The sequence below is a fragment of the Sinocyclocheilus rhinocerous genome, unplaced genomic scaffold (assembly GCF_001515625.1).
Source record: "Sinocyclocheilus rhinocerous isolate Xijiao unplaced genomic scaffold, SAMN03320098_v1.1 scaffold1035, whole genome shotgun sequence".
In the NCBI taxonomy this organism is placed as follows: domain Eukaryota; kingdom Metazoa; phylum Chordata; class Actinopteri; order Cypriniformes; family Cyprinidae; genus Sinocyclocheilus; species Sinocyclocheilus rhinocerous.
In genome coordinates this window covers 76,904-93,026 of record NW_015628318.1, presented here as the reverse complement: position 1 = coordinate 93,026, position 16,123 = coordinate 76,904, and the positions used below count along the sequence as shown (strand labels likewise).

Sequence of the window (16,123 nt, the reverse complement as noted above, 5' to 3'; positions counted from 1 at the left end):
AAAAAGTTGGAAGGTGATTTAGTCAGTGACATTACAGGCTAATATATTTGTTTACAAGAGAGTACAGTTTAAGGCAATGTGTTAAAGTACTTCAAACGAGTTTACCTTTTTAAATACTTGACAGTTTACGTAATTTCAGGCAACATACAGGTTTATGAAAAGTAATCCATCAGTTACAGTAATGTTGACTGCATTTTTTGTAGCATTCTCAAAGAAAACGATATTTAAACAGTTCAGCATCAATCTGTCTAACGGTTACTTTAGAGCCATTTTCACATAGTTGATTTAAGTTCAAATTCAATAACTTATCTTTTGTTTTAAAATGGAAGTCATTGGAATGTTTTCAAACGGATTGGCAGTATTTCAGCTGAGCCGCTGCTATGGGGGAGGCAGTAGTGGTGCGGCTCAGTTATTATCCACTCAGAAGTGAGAGACAAAATATTACATCTTTCAGTAACTGCTCTGTTATGCTAGAGTGCATTAGTATACAAATCAGCACGTCTCTGCACTTTAGCTGTCAGCAAATTTCCCTGCAGTATTGCGAGTGTTTGAATCTACTTTTTCAACTTCTAATTAGTCTTGCATGCCAGTGACTCAAGTAGCTCACAAACCTCTTCCTGCTCATTTGCTCTAATACTGTTAGATCAGTCTGCTACATCCAGGCAGCAAATATCTGATTATTATTTAACATGCTATGCACCACAAGTACTCTGATGTCCTACAGATCGCTGTATTTAGTATTATCAGTGAAGCCCAGTTTCTGAGTCATTAGGCCAATCAAATTCGAAGATACGAATTAGTTCTTGTCTCTGAATTTGACTGGCTTAATGGCCCAGAAATGGACTAATTTCTAATAAAAAAAAAACTTCACACAGCTATATGAAAGGTTTAGAGGCCCCAAATCAATTCTTATTTCAACCTTGCAGCGTAAAACTTTACATTTACTCTAATATTAATAAATGATCATAGTTTTTACAATCCTTCTTGGTTAAAAAGGTTGGTTAGAAACAGATTGTCAAAGTTCTTTACACTGCAACAGGGGCGTAGATTACGCGGGGGACGCGGGGGACGTGTCCCCCCCACTTTTAATATCACGTAAATTCGTCCCCCGCACTTTTTCGGGCAAATGTGTTCGCATAGAGGTTTTCAAGAGCCGGTGTGAATAAATATAGATTTAAATTCAAAGAGACAGGATAGTCTGTGCATGATCTGATGTTTTATTCGGACCCAGATTAAGGCGAGATGAACATCTCGGAGCGCTAAACATTCCGTGCAGTGTATGTTTCATTCATACTCGAAGCCGGAGGGCGCTCTCGCGCAGAAAGTCGTACGAGTAAATTCCTAATATGGACAAAAGCGTCCAGCTATACCTGTATGAAAACAGTTGTTTTCAGAAAAACAGAAACGAAAAATCTTACTGTTCAAAAACTGTTGACTGGTAGGTTATATAGATTACAGAAATTTTATATTGTAATGTTTTATATATATATATATATATATAACATTTCTATCCCCCTCACTTCTGAAATGATGGCTACGCCCCTGCACTGCAACAAGCGCTTTGCTTTCACAGTAGGAATTTCAGTTACATTTAGCATTAATCACTGACAAAAACAAAGACTTTCGTATATGTAATTGTGCTTTTTTTGTGAATTTTTGTCTGCTTAGCACAACAATCTTAACTTACAATGCCACAAACAGCTTTATTGCATTGCACTGTGTTGTGCTGCTTTTATGGCTCCCGGAGAATCATAGCTCTGTAATAGCACTGACTGCTGGATTATCTATGCTTTTATGAGTAAATCACATTTTAGATGATTTCACACCGTTACAATAGTATATGGTACCTTTATTACCTCTTCACCAGCTGGCTGCAATGCAATAAAAGCAAGTTACTTGAGTCAAAAATGTCATCCAACAGAATAAACTATGCAAAACAGCACAGTGCAAAATATCTACAAGTTCTGCTCCTTTTTCTGAAGTCAAACTGCCTTAATAAAAAGTAAACCGAGTTTGAGTCCCTGCTAGAGGTCCTTTCCGAATACTGTTTTCCTCTCTCTTCTCCCATTACTTTGTGTCTAGACTTCATTGCCCTATCAAATTTATAATGCGAATGAAGAAGAGAGGCATCATCAGTTTTGCATTAAGCAGTACCGAGGCTTAGGTGCTTAGAGCGATATCTCCGAATTTGATTCATGAACAGCACAGTATCATTCATTTCTGCAGACTACAGAGGTTAACAGTATCATTACAGTGTAACTGAAGAGATCAGATATAAAGGCCTGTTCATCTTGGGTTTCATGTCATGAAGTCGAATCAAAAGCTTATGTTTGACCTTAAATCCATCCATCACATGTACTATGATTGATCTTATCGCTCATTATAAAACATTTCCAAAGTCAAAGGAATGCTTTGTGGCATTTCAAACTTACTTTTAAAATCAGCAATAATAATAGTAAAAGTATTTAGGCCTAATTGTGGTTCATTCAGACTGTGGAAATGCTTAAAAACCCACTAAGTTATAACGTCTTTGTAGCGTTCATCTTAATATGCGCTGACACTCTTGAGATTGCTATTTGAGGCAGAAGAGAAGAGAGATGGGGGTAATGAGACTGAAGATGTGACCCAGGGTTCTCATACCCTACTAATCTATTGTGTGCAAATAAAGAGTCCATTACAGATCAATAAATGGAGGATTAATAGACTGATGGATAGATTAAAGAGCTGAAAGCTGAGGCAGACAGAATCTGTGGTTTGGACTGGGTTCTCATTCACACACACTGAAACTCCAAACCTCTTTAGGCTTCTGTGATTGCTTTTACTACATAAGAATGCTCTTCAGTCTTTTACTTTGCATTTCATATTTTAACTTCTGTCCAAACACCTCACTGAATACCTTCTTTTAAATAATAATAACACTAAAAAAAATAAATGATCATTATTAATATTCGCTGTAATAGCAATTATCTCTTTCAGTCTTAAAGGGATAGTTCACACAAAAAATGAAAATGCTGTCATTAATTAGTCACCCTCATGTCGTTCCAAACCCGAAAGACCTTCGTTAATCTACGGAACACAAATTAAGATGTTTTTGATGAAATCCAAGAGCTTTTTGACCCTGCACAGACAATAACGCAACTACCACATTCAAGGCCCAGAAAGGTAGTAAGGACATCATTAAAATAGTCCATGTGACATCAGTGGTTCAACTGTAATTTTATGAAGCTACGAGTAGGGCTGCAACGATTAGTCAACATTATCGACAACGTCGACAATAAATAATAGTCGACAAATATTTTTGTTGTCGAATAGCCATTTGACCTCATCTGACCTAATGTAAGGGCCTGCAGTAGCGTGGTTTGACCAGTGTTGCGCTGTAGTAATTCAGCCAACCCGGATGCAGTTCAAGAGAAGAAGACAAACACGCTTTATGAGAGTCGGAGTCTAAACGCAGCTGAACCAGATGCTGCTGTGTATGTGGTGCGCGTTTTCGTCTCAAAAACTAAATAAATACACAACAAAAATGACAGCGGTGAGACAACAGCAGCTAAGAAAGCATCTGATCATAGCGATGTGTGTATGTTTGCATGAGCTCTGCAATCGGCACTCCAGTCACATCACGTTTATTTATATAGTGCTTTATACATGAGGTTGATTTAAAGCAAGCAGCTTTACAGTATGAAAAAACAATGTCCGTGACACTTTCAGTTAGAATTACATCTTGATTTTCTGTTATAAATTAGCTATCCATTGTGGAGCAATCTAATGATAAAATATTTTTATTACTGAATGCAAAACAATAATAAATACATTTAAAAAAACTTTATTACATTAAAGTGATAGTTTGGTTTGCATTGATTAAAGCTTAATCTAGCTCAGCACAGTTTTTATCATTATAACACTATAAGGTGTTTTAAGAGAGCTAATGTTGAAGGTTGAACCACTGATGTCACATGGACTATTTTAACGATGTCCTTACTGCCTTTCTGGTTCTTGAACATGGTAGTTCCCTTGCTGTCTATGCAGGGTCAGAAAGCTCTCAGATTTCATCAAAAATATCTTAATTAGTGTTCCAAAGATGAACGAAGGTCTTACAGGTTTGCAACGGCATGAGGTAATGGGTAATTAATGACAGAATTTTCATTTTTGGGTGAACTATCCCTCTAAATATATATATCACACAATAACATACACAGTTCAACATGCAAGTCATCAAGCTAGTGGAGTGAAGATGAGAAGAAGGTGAAGTGGATCTCAGTCACAAAGACAAAGTCCTTTAACACACACATATAGGCCGACAGACCACATCCACATACACAGACATTGACAAAACATTTTTCTTATTCAGTTTAACCCAATTATTTCATTCAGGGCATAAACTGAGATTTTCTTCCAGTCGTCAATATAAGGGAATTAAAATGAAAAACTTCCCTATAACATATTAGGGAGAGTATAAGAGAGATATAAAAATTTAAATATGATGTTCAAAGCTAAAGTGACTGTTCAACTTTTGTTAAATGTGTATAAAAAAAGAAAAGAAAAAAAAACATCCACGGAAAACACAAAACTAAAGGTCAAAGAAAAACACACAGTCATGGAATTCTTAGCTCATTTATATTATGCACATAGCCAATACCTGACATTTGCATGCTATTACTAGTTGAACAGGGGGAATATTCTCATTCATTTCTAAATCAGCTTTATATAATCCACCACATAATTTGCATAAAGCTGCACAGACAAACAAATATCATCCCCAGTCCATTCAGACACATTGTTCACGATAACTGGAGTGTTTATGGGAATCAGGGAGGGAGTCATTTCTATTTTTTAATTCAGAAATTTTTCTAGAACAACTTGTGCTCTAGAAAGGCTCGGGATGTGGATAAGAGGTTCAGAGGTGTAATGGACCCAGGATGAATTGCTTATTAAAAACTGCTCTCTAAATTCCATTCTCAATTTCACTGTTCTCATGTAGACTAAACTAGATTGAATATTAAATTGGGTCTCTCTGTCTAATGCTGCAGAGATGAGGCGAGAGAGAAGAGGAGAGGAGAAGACTTCGTACATCAGTGATCTCATAGCACAGCCTGCAGATCCATGTTTATTAGAGTAACTCTAATATACCTCTCTTGCTTTTTCTGGCCACGTACACACTGCAGCTAAATACATTGTCACTCTTATTCTGAGTGCTTAATCCTATTCTATGAGTGAAAACCACATTCTATATCCGAATACACATAGGATCAATCAAATGTTAACACAAGTAACACTGTTAGTTTATTGCCTCTCTTGACAGTAGTTTACTTAAAAAGCCAGACTCTGTGATTTTGGGAATGGCTCTTAAAATCCGTACACAGAACGATAATTTGGAGTGAATCCCCACATTCATCTATGCAATGCTCTTTCTAACTGAAATTAAAGTCACTGTGAGTCTCACAGTTTTAGTGCAATAAATTTATGATAGGCAGCAGCAACATTTCTATTTACACCCACACAAATATGTCTCCCCGAAGCTCTGAGAAAACATTACTTGAGATTCGGGCTGCACAGATACAAAAACTGATCACATTCACTACAAAGACAGAGAGACATGAAGTTAGAAACCGCTCCTTCTCTGAATCAGTAAGTCTCTTTATAACAACCAAGGGGTTTCATTAGATAGTATAAACAAGGAAAGGCAGCTACTGTATATTTTATGGTGTATTCCTAAAGTAATGCATTGGTACCAAGGTCATGGATTTGTGGGAACCAATAAAATGATACTTTTGGATGATAAACCTAAATGTACATATCTGAAATAAAGATTATTATCATGAAACTATATATAGTAATTATTAATCTATAATATATAGTTGTAGTTTAAAACCAATATAGATATAAAAATATGTGTATATATATATATATATATAAATAAGTCTATATTAAGGCTGTCAACAATTATAAAAATTACACTTGTTCATATATATTTACATACACACAAATATTTAATATTTCATATGCCTATAAGATGTATATTTATGTGTATATTTCCTATTTTCTCAACATTAAATGTCTTTAATTAAATGTCCAATTCAGAGATGAAGCTACTTGCTGAGTCTATTTTTTACCCATAGCATTGATTGTTTGAAAGTGTAATAATGACTACTTTAAGCATGCTAAATGAGATACATTTCTGGTTGTTCTCAAAAGGAGTATTGAATTGGGTATTGAGTCTTACTGTGGGGTACTAGAAAGCCTTTAATTGTCATTTGTTACCTAGAACGCTTCCTCATTTGTGTCAGTATGGACAATATCACTATTATGCATGCAGTGTGAATGTGTGTTTCTGTATGTGTAAGACCAGAGTTGGCATTACAACTGCAAACAGAGTCTGAGCCTTCAAGCCATGGAACATGATATAAGCTCTCCTTTACATACACAAACACACTAACGCCACCCCACCCAAAATCTTTCAGTCAAAACAGCCCCAAACCTCACATTCAGCAACACTCATGTCAGAAACAACAGGTAACGCTAAATTCTACCAGTGTGAGTTCTCCTAGAAACCTTCCTCTCTCTTTCATTGTGCCAAAGGAGTGTCTGTCCCGTCCTTCTACTTCATTTCATCTTGCACAGCCACATACAAATGTCCCTTGAAATGTTAGTGATGGACACCTGCGGCACTAGCAAATCAGCATTCAACATATCACTCTCCTCACACAGCACATGTCTGTTCTGAGTGTACTACCCAGCATGCTTTGTGCAAAGAAAGGGAATAAGGACTCCTCTGTCCACACAGGAAACAAGCATATGAAACATGCCAGCAGAGACCACACTAGCCATTCAGAGAGTTGTACTGAATGATGCTGCAGAGGTGAAAGTGAACAGCAAAACACCAACACACCAACACAAAATAAAACAGAGCGGCAAATCTCTATATTATATCTGTATGATTAACAGATTCATATTTATCTCCAGACACTGGCAAAATAAACAGCAGCATATCCACAGGTGAAAAGTGAGGCAGCTAAATGAATGCTAATTCTATGAGTACTAATTTTACTATACTACTGTTCTATTTTCTTGCTGAATTTATTGCCGTTGTTGAAACTAAATCTTTTCATTTGGAAGATTTCTGTTTTTATGCCCATTAAAAAGATGGAAACTGCATACTTGTACACCACTTAATTTGTAATGTCAATTTGGGGCTAATTCGCTAATGGGAGGCTAATTCGCCATGGGTTTCCCTCATGGCTTTAATCTCTGTGGTTAATAATGCTTGAAGACAGTTTTACAACACTAATTTCACTCAAAACGCATACCTTAACCATGAAATTTGAAAACAAATTTAAAACTGTGTGTTTTAAAACGTTAAGATTTTGCTATTGTACATGTATGATTCGTCAAAAACACCAGCTCAAAATATTTATTTAGCAACTGGTTAGCAAATTTTTTAAACAACACATATTACTGTGTGTAATTCATGTTGTACAGACCATATTTTACTGAAATACATAATAATAATACTAATAAAAGCTTTTCTAAAACCATGTTAAAAATACCAGTGGGAACCCACTAGCTCAAATTTGCAACCCAGGCTCACTGGAAAAAAGTTTTTGCTAAATGATATTGCGATGGTTCTTGTTCATTTTGTGACACTTTTAAAGTTAAATGTCCAGTGATTATCACTAAAACTCTGCTAAATTTTACCTGAAATAGATTTTATTACATTGGTTGTGGCAGATCTAAAATGAAATGTCTGGTGAGTGGAGCTAAAAGGTTAAAGCGCTATCCTTTGAAAATAATGTACCACCTACACTAAACTCTACCGATAGCGGTAACAACAGAAAACTTGAAACAAAAACGAGTTCATACAGAGATGTTTAGTACAGTTTTGTATTGAAAAATAAAAAAGAGCTGCCAAATATTGTTATCAAGAAGACTGTCAGATGAAATTAACGGACTGGAAGGGAATTTGTCTAAACATGACAGTCGCAAGTACTCCAAGTGCATTTCTGTACACTTTTTTATTAATTGTAATGCAGGCAGGTGAACTGCAGCAACAGATCTTATACCTCTCATCTCTTATCACCAACACACATCTAAAGTGGAGTTACACAAATAACGCTTGTGCTTCAGTTCCCTTTAACATGCTTTTTCTCATAGTTCACAGCATGCGTGTCTGTATAAACAGTAGCACAGAAGGCAGGGGCCACTTTCTCTTGAAAGTGCATGTTCAAGGAACCACTTGTCTTCTCTACTGCACTTCATTTTACTCAAGTCCACCATCCAACTTTTTTAAGTTCAGAGGCACGTCTATTATTCTTATTCTTATTCCACGCAGAATATCTTTTTTTTTCCTTAACAGAGGTGCACAACAAGCTTAGAGAAACTTTTTTATTTGAAGGTGAACAAGAACAGTAGTGAAGCTTTGTAACTGTAACTCAGTAACTCGATTGATATTCACAGTACGAGATTGTGGTGTTCTGGATGACACAAGAGAATTTGAAGCTCGCAGATTTGATTATATTAAAAAGTGTTTTGAGGACACATTGTCACAACACACCATTTCATTCCCTTTCTTTATCCCTTTCTCTCCTCTTTATATCTCTCTGGTAAACTATCACACACACACTACTATCGGTATTTAGGGCAGCCAACATCCTCTAGTGTGTGTGTGTGTGTGTGTGTGACATATAAGGCATATTTCTGGGGCACTCCACCCTGTTCCCACTGGGACATTCACACACACACCAGTAATCGCACAGAACATGGGTGGTTGGCATTCAAGAGTGAAAAATCTTGCGAATGAGATATGAAACTCAAATAGAAAGCATGTCACATCAACCATCCACATACACACTTTATATTAGGCACTTACTTCAGACTGCCTGCAAATCTCTGCCTGAGATGATGTCAAGTCAAATTCACAATATTTTAATTCATTTTCATCAGTGCATTCTCAGTTATTCATACGTACACATTACATACACTCTAATTCAAAAGTTTGGGATCAGTAAGATTTTTTTGATGGTTTTGAATGCAGTCTCTTATGCTTTCTAAGGCTGCACTTATTTGATCAAAATGCAGTAAACACGGTAATATTGTGGAAATATTATTGCAATTTCAAAATGACTGTGTTCTATTTGAATACATTTCAAAATGTAATTTATTCCTGTGATGCAAAGCTGAATTTTCAGCAGCCATTAATCCAGTTTTCAATGTCACATGATCCTTCAGAAATCAGTCTAATATGCTGATTTGGTGCTCAAGAAACATTTCTTTTTTTATCAATTATTTATTATCAATGTTGAAAAAAGTTATTCTGCTTAATATTTTTGTGGAAACAGATACATTATTATCAGGATTCTTTGGTGAACAACACGATCAAAAGAACTGCATCCTTGCTGAATAAAAGTGTTAATTGTTTTTAAAACAAACAAACAAAAAAATCTTACTGACCCCAAACGATAGTGTACACAGCAATATGATACATCTTGTACACATGAACATTACCACTATTAATCTTACAGGAAATGATGTCATCTGCATAGATGCTTTAGATAAAGGCCTTGTCTGCATAGTGCATATGCATGTGATGTCAGCACAATTCTGACTTGCAAAGGATTTACGTTTTCAAAGAACAATCGCAATAAGGTATAAATTCCGCTGACATTTACACAAAGATTAGGCCTCAAAAATCTCAGAGAGAATCGAAGCAAACATTAAAACAACACAGCATTATTCCAGACCACTGATGCTTTTAAAACAAAATAACTGATTGCCACCCGAGATCATTACATACAAAGCCAAGTCTGTCAGCAAATGAACAACAACTGACGATGATAAATGTAGCCATCTTGACGTATTTCACAGTGGTGAGTTTATCACCGTACCGATAAGAGAAAAGAAATGACGGTGAGCATATTTCCCCTGACCAGACTCATCCATTCATCACGCAGGTTATTTACTACTGCGACTGGCCCATGCCCCACATACTGAGAGGATGCAAGAGCCGAAACAGATTGTAGCCTCTATGCTTTGATTAACAGCGCTAGCCTTGGAGGGAGAGAGTTACGAGAATATATGCCGGTTGGCACACACTACATAACCTACTTCTACAACAGTCTGTGAATCTAAAAAACTTCAAAGGAAATAGCCTGGGTCACACTTCTCATTACAGGGTAATCTAGTGAGTAAGTTCTGAGCAATACTATTGAACGACATGATGAAACCAAAATTTCTTTTCTGACTCACAACTAGGTGTCACAAAGTTGTGTTGGCCCTCTTGATCCTTTTACAACAGGGTTCTATTTTGTTAACAATACATTAGTTAACATATACCAACAATGAAAAATCTTTCTAAAGCATTTATTAATCTTAGTTAATGTTAATTTCAACATTTACTAATACATTATAGAAATTAAAAGCTGTATATTTTAATATTATTTAAAGGAGCTGAGATAGCATGAACTAACATTACCAACAAAAACTAAAATAAATGTATTGCTCATTGTTAATTAATGCATTAACTAATAGGACCTCATTAAAACTATCAAACTATTTACATTAGTTTCAGGGCTGGTTGGGATATGTAGTACAAAATAAGAATTAATTTTAATTAGCTTTTAGATCTTACCATCTTAAATACATGTCTTCACATGACACAAACCCCACAATATTCATATTAGGGGCAAACAGTATTGTTTTTCACAGGCTGATTTAGGGACCAAATGTAATATTTTACAAATCAGCCAGTCCTGAATATCTGGATGAGACATTAAAAACAGGAAAAAGCAAAAATAAGTAAATAAATTAAATAAACAAATAAAAAAATCTATCTGTCTACCTACATAATAACAAAAAATACTATAAAATACTGGCAACAGTGACAAGTTTAGTTAGCCTAATGTTAAAATATTTTTAATTCACTGTGAAAATATCTCATTTTTTAATTACTCATGAAAAAACTGATCATCAATCTTTTCTGTTTGTTGTTTCACAACCAAACTGTGTTTTAAAAAGTGTTTTAACTCCACAACATGTGCCAAGCATAAATTAAAAATATAACTTTAATCCTGAATAAAAATGTGTATGTAGGCTAATCCCTATGTAATTATAATCCCTATGTAACATTAACATCCATGTAACATGAACTCTGCATGAACTAAGCGTTAATTTGGCAAATAAATGAGGCATCTGTTATCTAACTAAAAGTACATTTTCTATATGGAATGAGGCTGGATGATAAGGGTCATTGTAGACACAGGTATCCTGGAAGCAGGTGCACTAGTGGGACAGGTGTGTTGCATCTCTGACGACACTTTCAGCGTCCCGCTGGGAAACACTTACAATGATCCAGCTCATTATAGAGCTTAAACCGGATTGAGTTGCTGTATAAATTCACAACCTGCACAACAAGTTTGTCCGTTGTGTGATTGAAATCAATGACAGCGATTCCGCTCCTTCTCGAACACGTTACGGGCTTTTGTTCCGAAACTGCGCTCTTTTCTCTCGGACAAAATGATTAAGCGTCTAAAAAATGCTCATTAAACATTGAACATATATAATATTAACAATAGACGGCAACCTTTTTGCAAGCATCACAATAGAGTAGCTAACCTATAGGGAACTGCAAATGATAAACGCTTACCGTGCATATCGCGAAAGAGAACGACACAGTGTTATTGTGATTTCATAAAAACAGAGCCAGCGTAACCGAAAATATCCTCGGATAACGGGAGACGTGTTGTTTTGGTATCCAGGTGAAGGACCGGCTGTACCTGCTCACTGCAGAATAGACCGCGGACTGCGGCGTCGTTTCACTAGTACCCACAAGTGATAGGGCTGACGTCACTGACAACAGCAGGATGGGCGGAGCTTCGCGCGCACAGACGTGCACGAGATTTAGGACAAAATACCGTCACCAAAATAATGTGACAAATTCACGCTGTGGATTATACATTTCGAGCACAGGGTCTGAACTGAAATAGCACGTCTGGACATTAGAAGTCACTGATATGAAAATCTGTGCACACCTTTGTTTAAGTGGAGTTTAGCGAGATGTTCACTGAACAGCTGCTGTATTTCAAGACGTTGCGAATTTTGTATTAAAGCACTGCACTGAGAAACATACTAAACCAGCCTAAATTCGTCTACTGCTGTCCCAGCCTGAGTTTAGTTAGGTAAGCTTTGGGTTGAAAAGTGCCCAGAACCACTCTACAGCCATCTTATCATGCTGGTTTAAGTTGTTTTACTCAGCTATTAAACTATGAATATTAAACGTATATTAACTACTAGACTATTAAAGAGGAAATAAATATTAATTTACTCTATACCATAGAGTAAATGAATATGCGTGTTACTTTTTAATAGTCTTTAACCTATACATATAAATAATTGGGTCATATTAAATCTAAGTCTCAGTTTCTCAATTAATATTATTCCATGAATTCCATTCCATGTAGAAAACAGCCCAAAACTGCCTCCTCCTTTTCATTTACATTATTGAAAAGCTTAAATGTTTCACCAAGGCTCCATTCATTTGATTAAAAAAAGACAAGAAAAGAAATGGTAAAAACTTTAATTTTAAGAAATATTATAAAAGTTTCCTATTTTAATATATGTAATGTAATAATAAGTGTACTGCGTTAAGCTAACTGAGACTTGTCATAGCACTTGCATATCATTGCTCTTTTGTTGATTTTGATTGCTTCCATTGTCCTCATTTGTAAGTCGCTTTGGATAAAAGCATCTGCTAAATGACTAAATGTAAATGTAATGCTTTTTTGTGATTCTTTGATGAATAGAAAATTCAAAAGACCAGCATTTATTTGAAATAGGGATTTTTGTAACATTATAAATGTCTTTACTGTCGCTTTTGAGCAATTTCATGCATACTTTCTGTTTCTTATAAAAAAAAAAAGTACTGACCACACATTTTTGAACAGTAGTGCAACTTGACAATTTGTGACAAAAGCTAAAAAAAAAAAAAAAAATAGCATTTATTTGAAGTCTCTTAATCTCTTAAAAAAAAAAATCGTAGTAATCACAAACTTTGAATAGTAGTGTAATTTATTTTCAGACTGTAAAAAACTGCTAAATTAGACTACATGAAATAACTTCTAAACAATTTCATTACTTTTGAATATAGAATTAAGGTATAATTATTTAGGATATTTTATTTGCTATTCAGATATCAATTACCATTTTTTTGGAGTGTTCTCTGCTGCCCTCTATTGCTAACAGTGACTAATTGCAAGGCAGCAGTATCACTGCTTACACAACTGCATTTGCAGACACTAATGGCACAAATATAAGACGATAAACAACAGCAAAGAAATGATTGATATTATTTTAATTTAGGATGGTTATTTGTAGATAAGCATCAGCGGTTGAGCTGGTGAGAAGCATGTAAAATACACACACATGAAAAGTTCCGATGTATCATATGTAGTCATCTGAATGTATCTCCAGAATCCATTTTGAGGCAAACCCCAGAACCAGAACCACATCAGCATGTCTCACCAAAGTCAGATCTTTTCAGCATCTTTAAAGGTGTCACCTCAGCCTCATGTCCCTTCAAAGGGATTGTCTCTGTCCAGGCTGGAAGTGGTTTCTATGGACTGTTCACTTTCTGAGATTTTCCTGTACCTCCTTGAAGATCTGCTCCTCTAGACTGAATGTGTCATACTCCTTCAGCATATCGTACGGCCTCCACGGTTCTGCCCACTTTTGAGCATGCTCCGTCATCTCCAGAGTCAAACATAGGTCAAAGCGGATACCCTTAATGTTAAACTTGGGGCGCTCCCAACGTTTAGACCATGGCTTTGGCTTCATTTTTATTTTTAACTACAAGAGAAAGAGAGAAACCGACAGGAAACTTTTTAAATGTAGTGGCTGAACACCACAGGTGTACAATTTACCGTTACAGATGAGAAATGTTTAACTAGAACGCCTTACCGGACTGACCGGAACGTCTCCTGTTATTTCATAATGGACAGGTTGCATGTCAAAGTTGAAGGAGCTGTACTCAGGAAGAGCATCTCTCAAGTACATGAGATTGTCGTCCAGTCTCTTCTCCACCTTCAACACTTCAATCTTACACATACGTGGATTGTACAATTCATAGCATATCTCCACTCCTACAGTGAACGAAAACTTATTACTATGCATTTGATAACAAAATGGCAACAAAACTCAAAAAGCATTAGATTCCATGCATAGTGGATACTATGATTAAACTGAAACCAGTACAAATCAGAACAGTAGGGTTGCAATTGAGGATTATGTTGATAATCAATTAATCTGTCAATTATGTCTTTTAATTATTGTATTATAAATAAATAAAAATTGTAGTTGTTGCAGCACTACCGAACAGATAATGCAACGAAACAAAAAAAAAAAAGTAAAATGAAATGTTACAAGTTTTTTTTTTTTTTTACCTTGGCCATCAACAATATTCCTAAGTATAAAAGTAGCACCCAATCCTTTTCCAGAGCGCTGAATGCAGATTCCAACAAAGCGATTCAAGTTCACGTTCACATGAGGATCAGTCATGGTCACTGCTAAAATACTGCCTACATGAAACAATAAAGAGAATATTTAAGGAGGAACAGAAAGGGACATTTTTCAATCACAAATCACCATAAAACCGAGGAGTCTTGCAGTGTGTTACAAATCATCAGTATTTCTTACCAACGTAAAACTCTGGAATGTTGAGAACTTTTCGTCTCTGTATCATGTCTTTCCGTTCTACTGAAAATTTCACAGGGTTTGTGCGCTGACGAGGAGGGATGAACTCTGGACTCAAAAACCTATTCAGACATTTATTTTGTAAAACAACTGAATTATGAAACATGTTACTAATAAAAGTTTTATGATAGAAATATTAAACCGCTGACAGTAACATCCAGTGATGCAAACTTTGTCAAAAATTGGAAAATTCAGGCTACCTTTTAAATGGTTCATGTCATTTTCTACATATTAGGCATACAATTAAAAGTGAATGTTTGCATATTTTAAAATAAAAATATTATTTGCAAATAGCTCAAAATGACTACAGTAAATTCTAGTTTAAACTATTTCTTTCATTATTCATTTAACAGTTACAGTCTTGCTCAAATTTTTCTTAATCTTTCACATTTCTACAAATGTTGCAAACTACATGTCATTTATACATGTTATATGCTGATTGAGCGACAGGTTCCAATAAACCCTTTCTAATGAACCTGTTATACCTCAAGAAGCTGGCAGGTGTAAACTAAAGCACAATCATATGCATTTACTCAACAACAACACACATACCGTCGCAGAGATGCTTCTTTCTGTGTTTTGTCTATAACTGGTTTGGTTGGAGGAGTGAATTTTGGAGGTCCATCTGACGCTGCATCGTGCCTCAGTATAGACGTCGACAGAAGTCCTAGGAATAAAATAAATACTGTGTATGTGTACAAATCATGTTAGGTATCAGTAATAGTTAACTTATTCATTACAACGGGCTGTAAACTCTGTAAACGCAGAGCTATTCACTTGAGCAGATTATTGTTTTAATGATCGTCTCATTAGTGGTCTTTTCTGTTAATACCATCTAATATGGATTTGGTAATGGGGAATATAAAGCAGAGTAACATACGTTCGTTCTGAGGGAAATGTCTTAAAATTCGTAGCAAGCCCATCATTTCTCTCGTCCTACTTGTGCACGCCGCCATGTTTGACAGAGGAGTGTGTACAAGAAACATTCTGATTGGCTGTCTAACCTCAAGAACGATGACTGTGACTGGCTGGATGACGTGAAAACTAAAATGTTTTATGCAATATTAATTATTTTTATGTTAAATCTTTGGCGTTCTAAACATTAGCAAAATTAATATAGCAAATTTGAAAATTCATTGTGTGACTATGAATAATATAATTAAAAAGTCCATGTTAGACCGTCCCAAAACAAACAAATTTGGCTGTTATAAATTATTCTCAAAGGTTAATATAGTGTATACGAAAAGGACAAAAGTGCCAGTGACGTGCTAGTGCCCAACTACCCACCCTCATATATCCCCGAACTTTCATTTGAAGTGGTCTAAATGAATCTTTCATATGATTGGCCCTCAATTATCAGTATGTTCATTTAGATGTGATAGAGTCA

At 35.6% G+C, this 16,123-nt stretch overlaps 2 protein-coding genes across 7 annotated transcripts in view; both read right to left on the bottom strand.

The window, feature by feature from the left end:
- LOC107737380 (intersectin-2-like) overlaps positions 1–11,794 on the bottom strand; it is a 44,341-nt gene extending 32,547 nt beyond the window's left edge. For all 4 annotated transcript variants that reach the window (XM_016548863.1, XM_016548866.1, XM_016548867.1 and 1 more), the window contains exon 1: positions 11,636–11,794. Coding sequence is in view for 1 of the 4 variants with exons in the window: in XM_016548865.1 (XP_016404351.1) it covers positions 11,636–11,642 (7 nt within the window). In the remaining 3 variants the exon portion in view is untranslated. The remainder of the gene's footprint in view (positions 1–11,635) is intronic.
- A 1,407-nt stretch (positions 11,795–13,201) lies between these two features.
- LOC107737376 (39S ribosomal protein L19, mitochondrial-like) lies at positions 13,202–15,749 on the bottom strand. 3 transcript variants are annotated; one of them, XM_016548858.1, is made up of 6 exons: positions 15,617–15,749; positions 15,289–15,403; positions 14,680–14,798; positions 14,427–14,561; positions 13,945–14,126; positions 13,202–13,833 (listed from the first exon to the last, which is right to left on the bottom strand). In XM_016548858.1, the coding sequence occupies exons 1-6, from the start codon at positions 15,720–15,722 to the stop codon at positions 13,612–13,614; spliced, it is 879 nt and encodes a 292-aa protein (XP_016404344.1). In that variant the 5' UTR covers positions 15,723–15,749; the 3' UTR covers positions 13,202–13,611. The 3 variants fall into 3 exon arrangements, with proteins under 3 accessions (XP_016404344.1, XP_016404346.1, XP_016404345.1); XM_016548860.1 differs by having other exon boundaries at positions 15,677–15,744; XM_016548859.1 differs by lacking the exon at positions 15,617–15,749 and adding an exon at positions 15,514–15,609.
- Between the last annotated feature and the right edge of the window lie 374 nt (positions 15,750–16,123).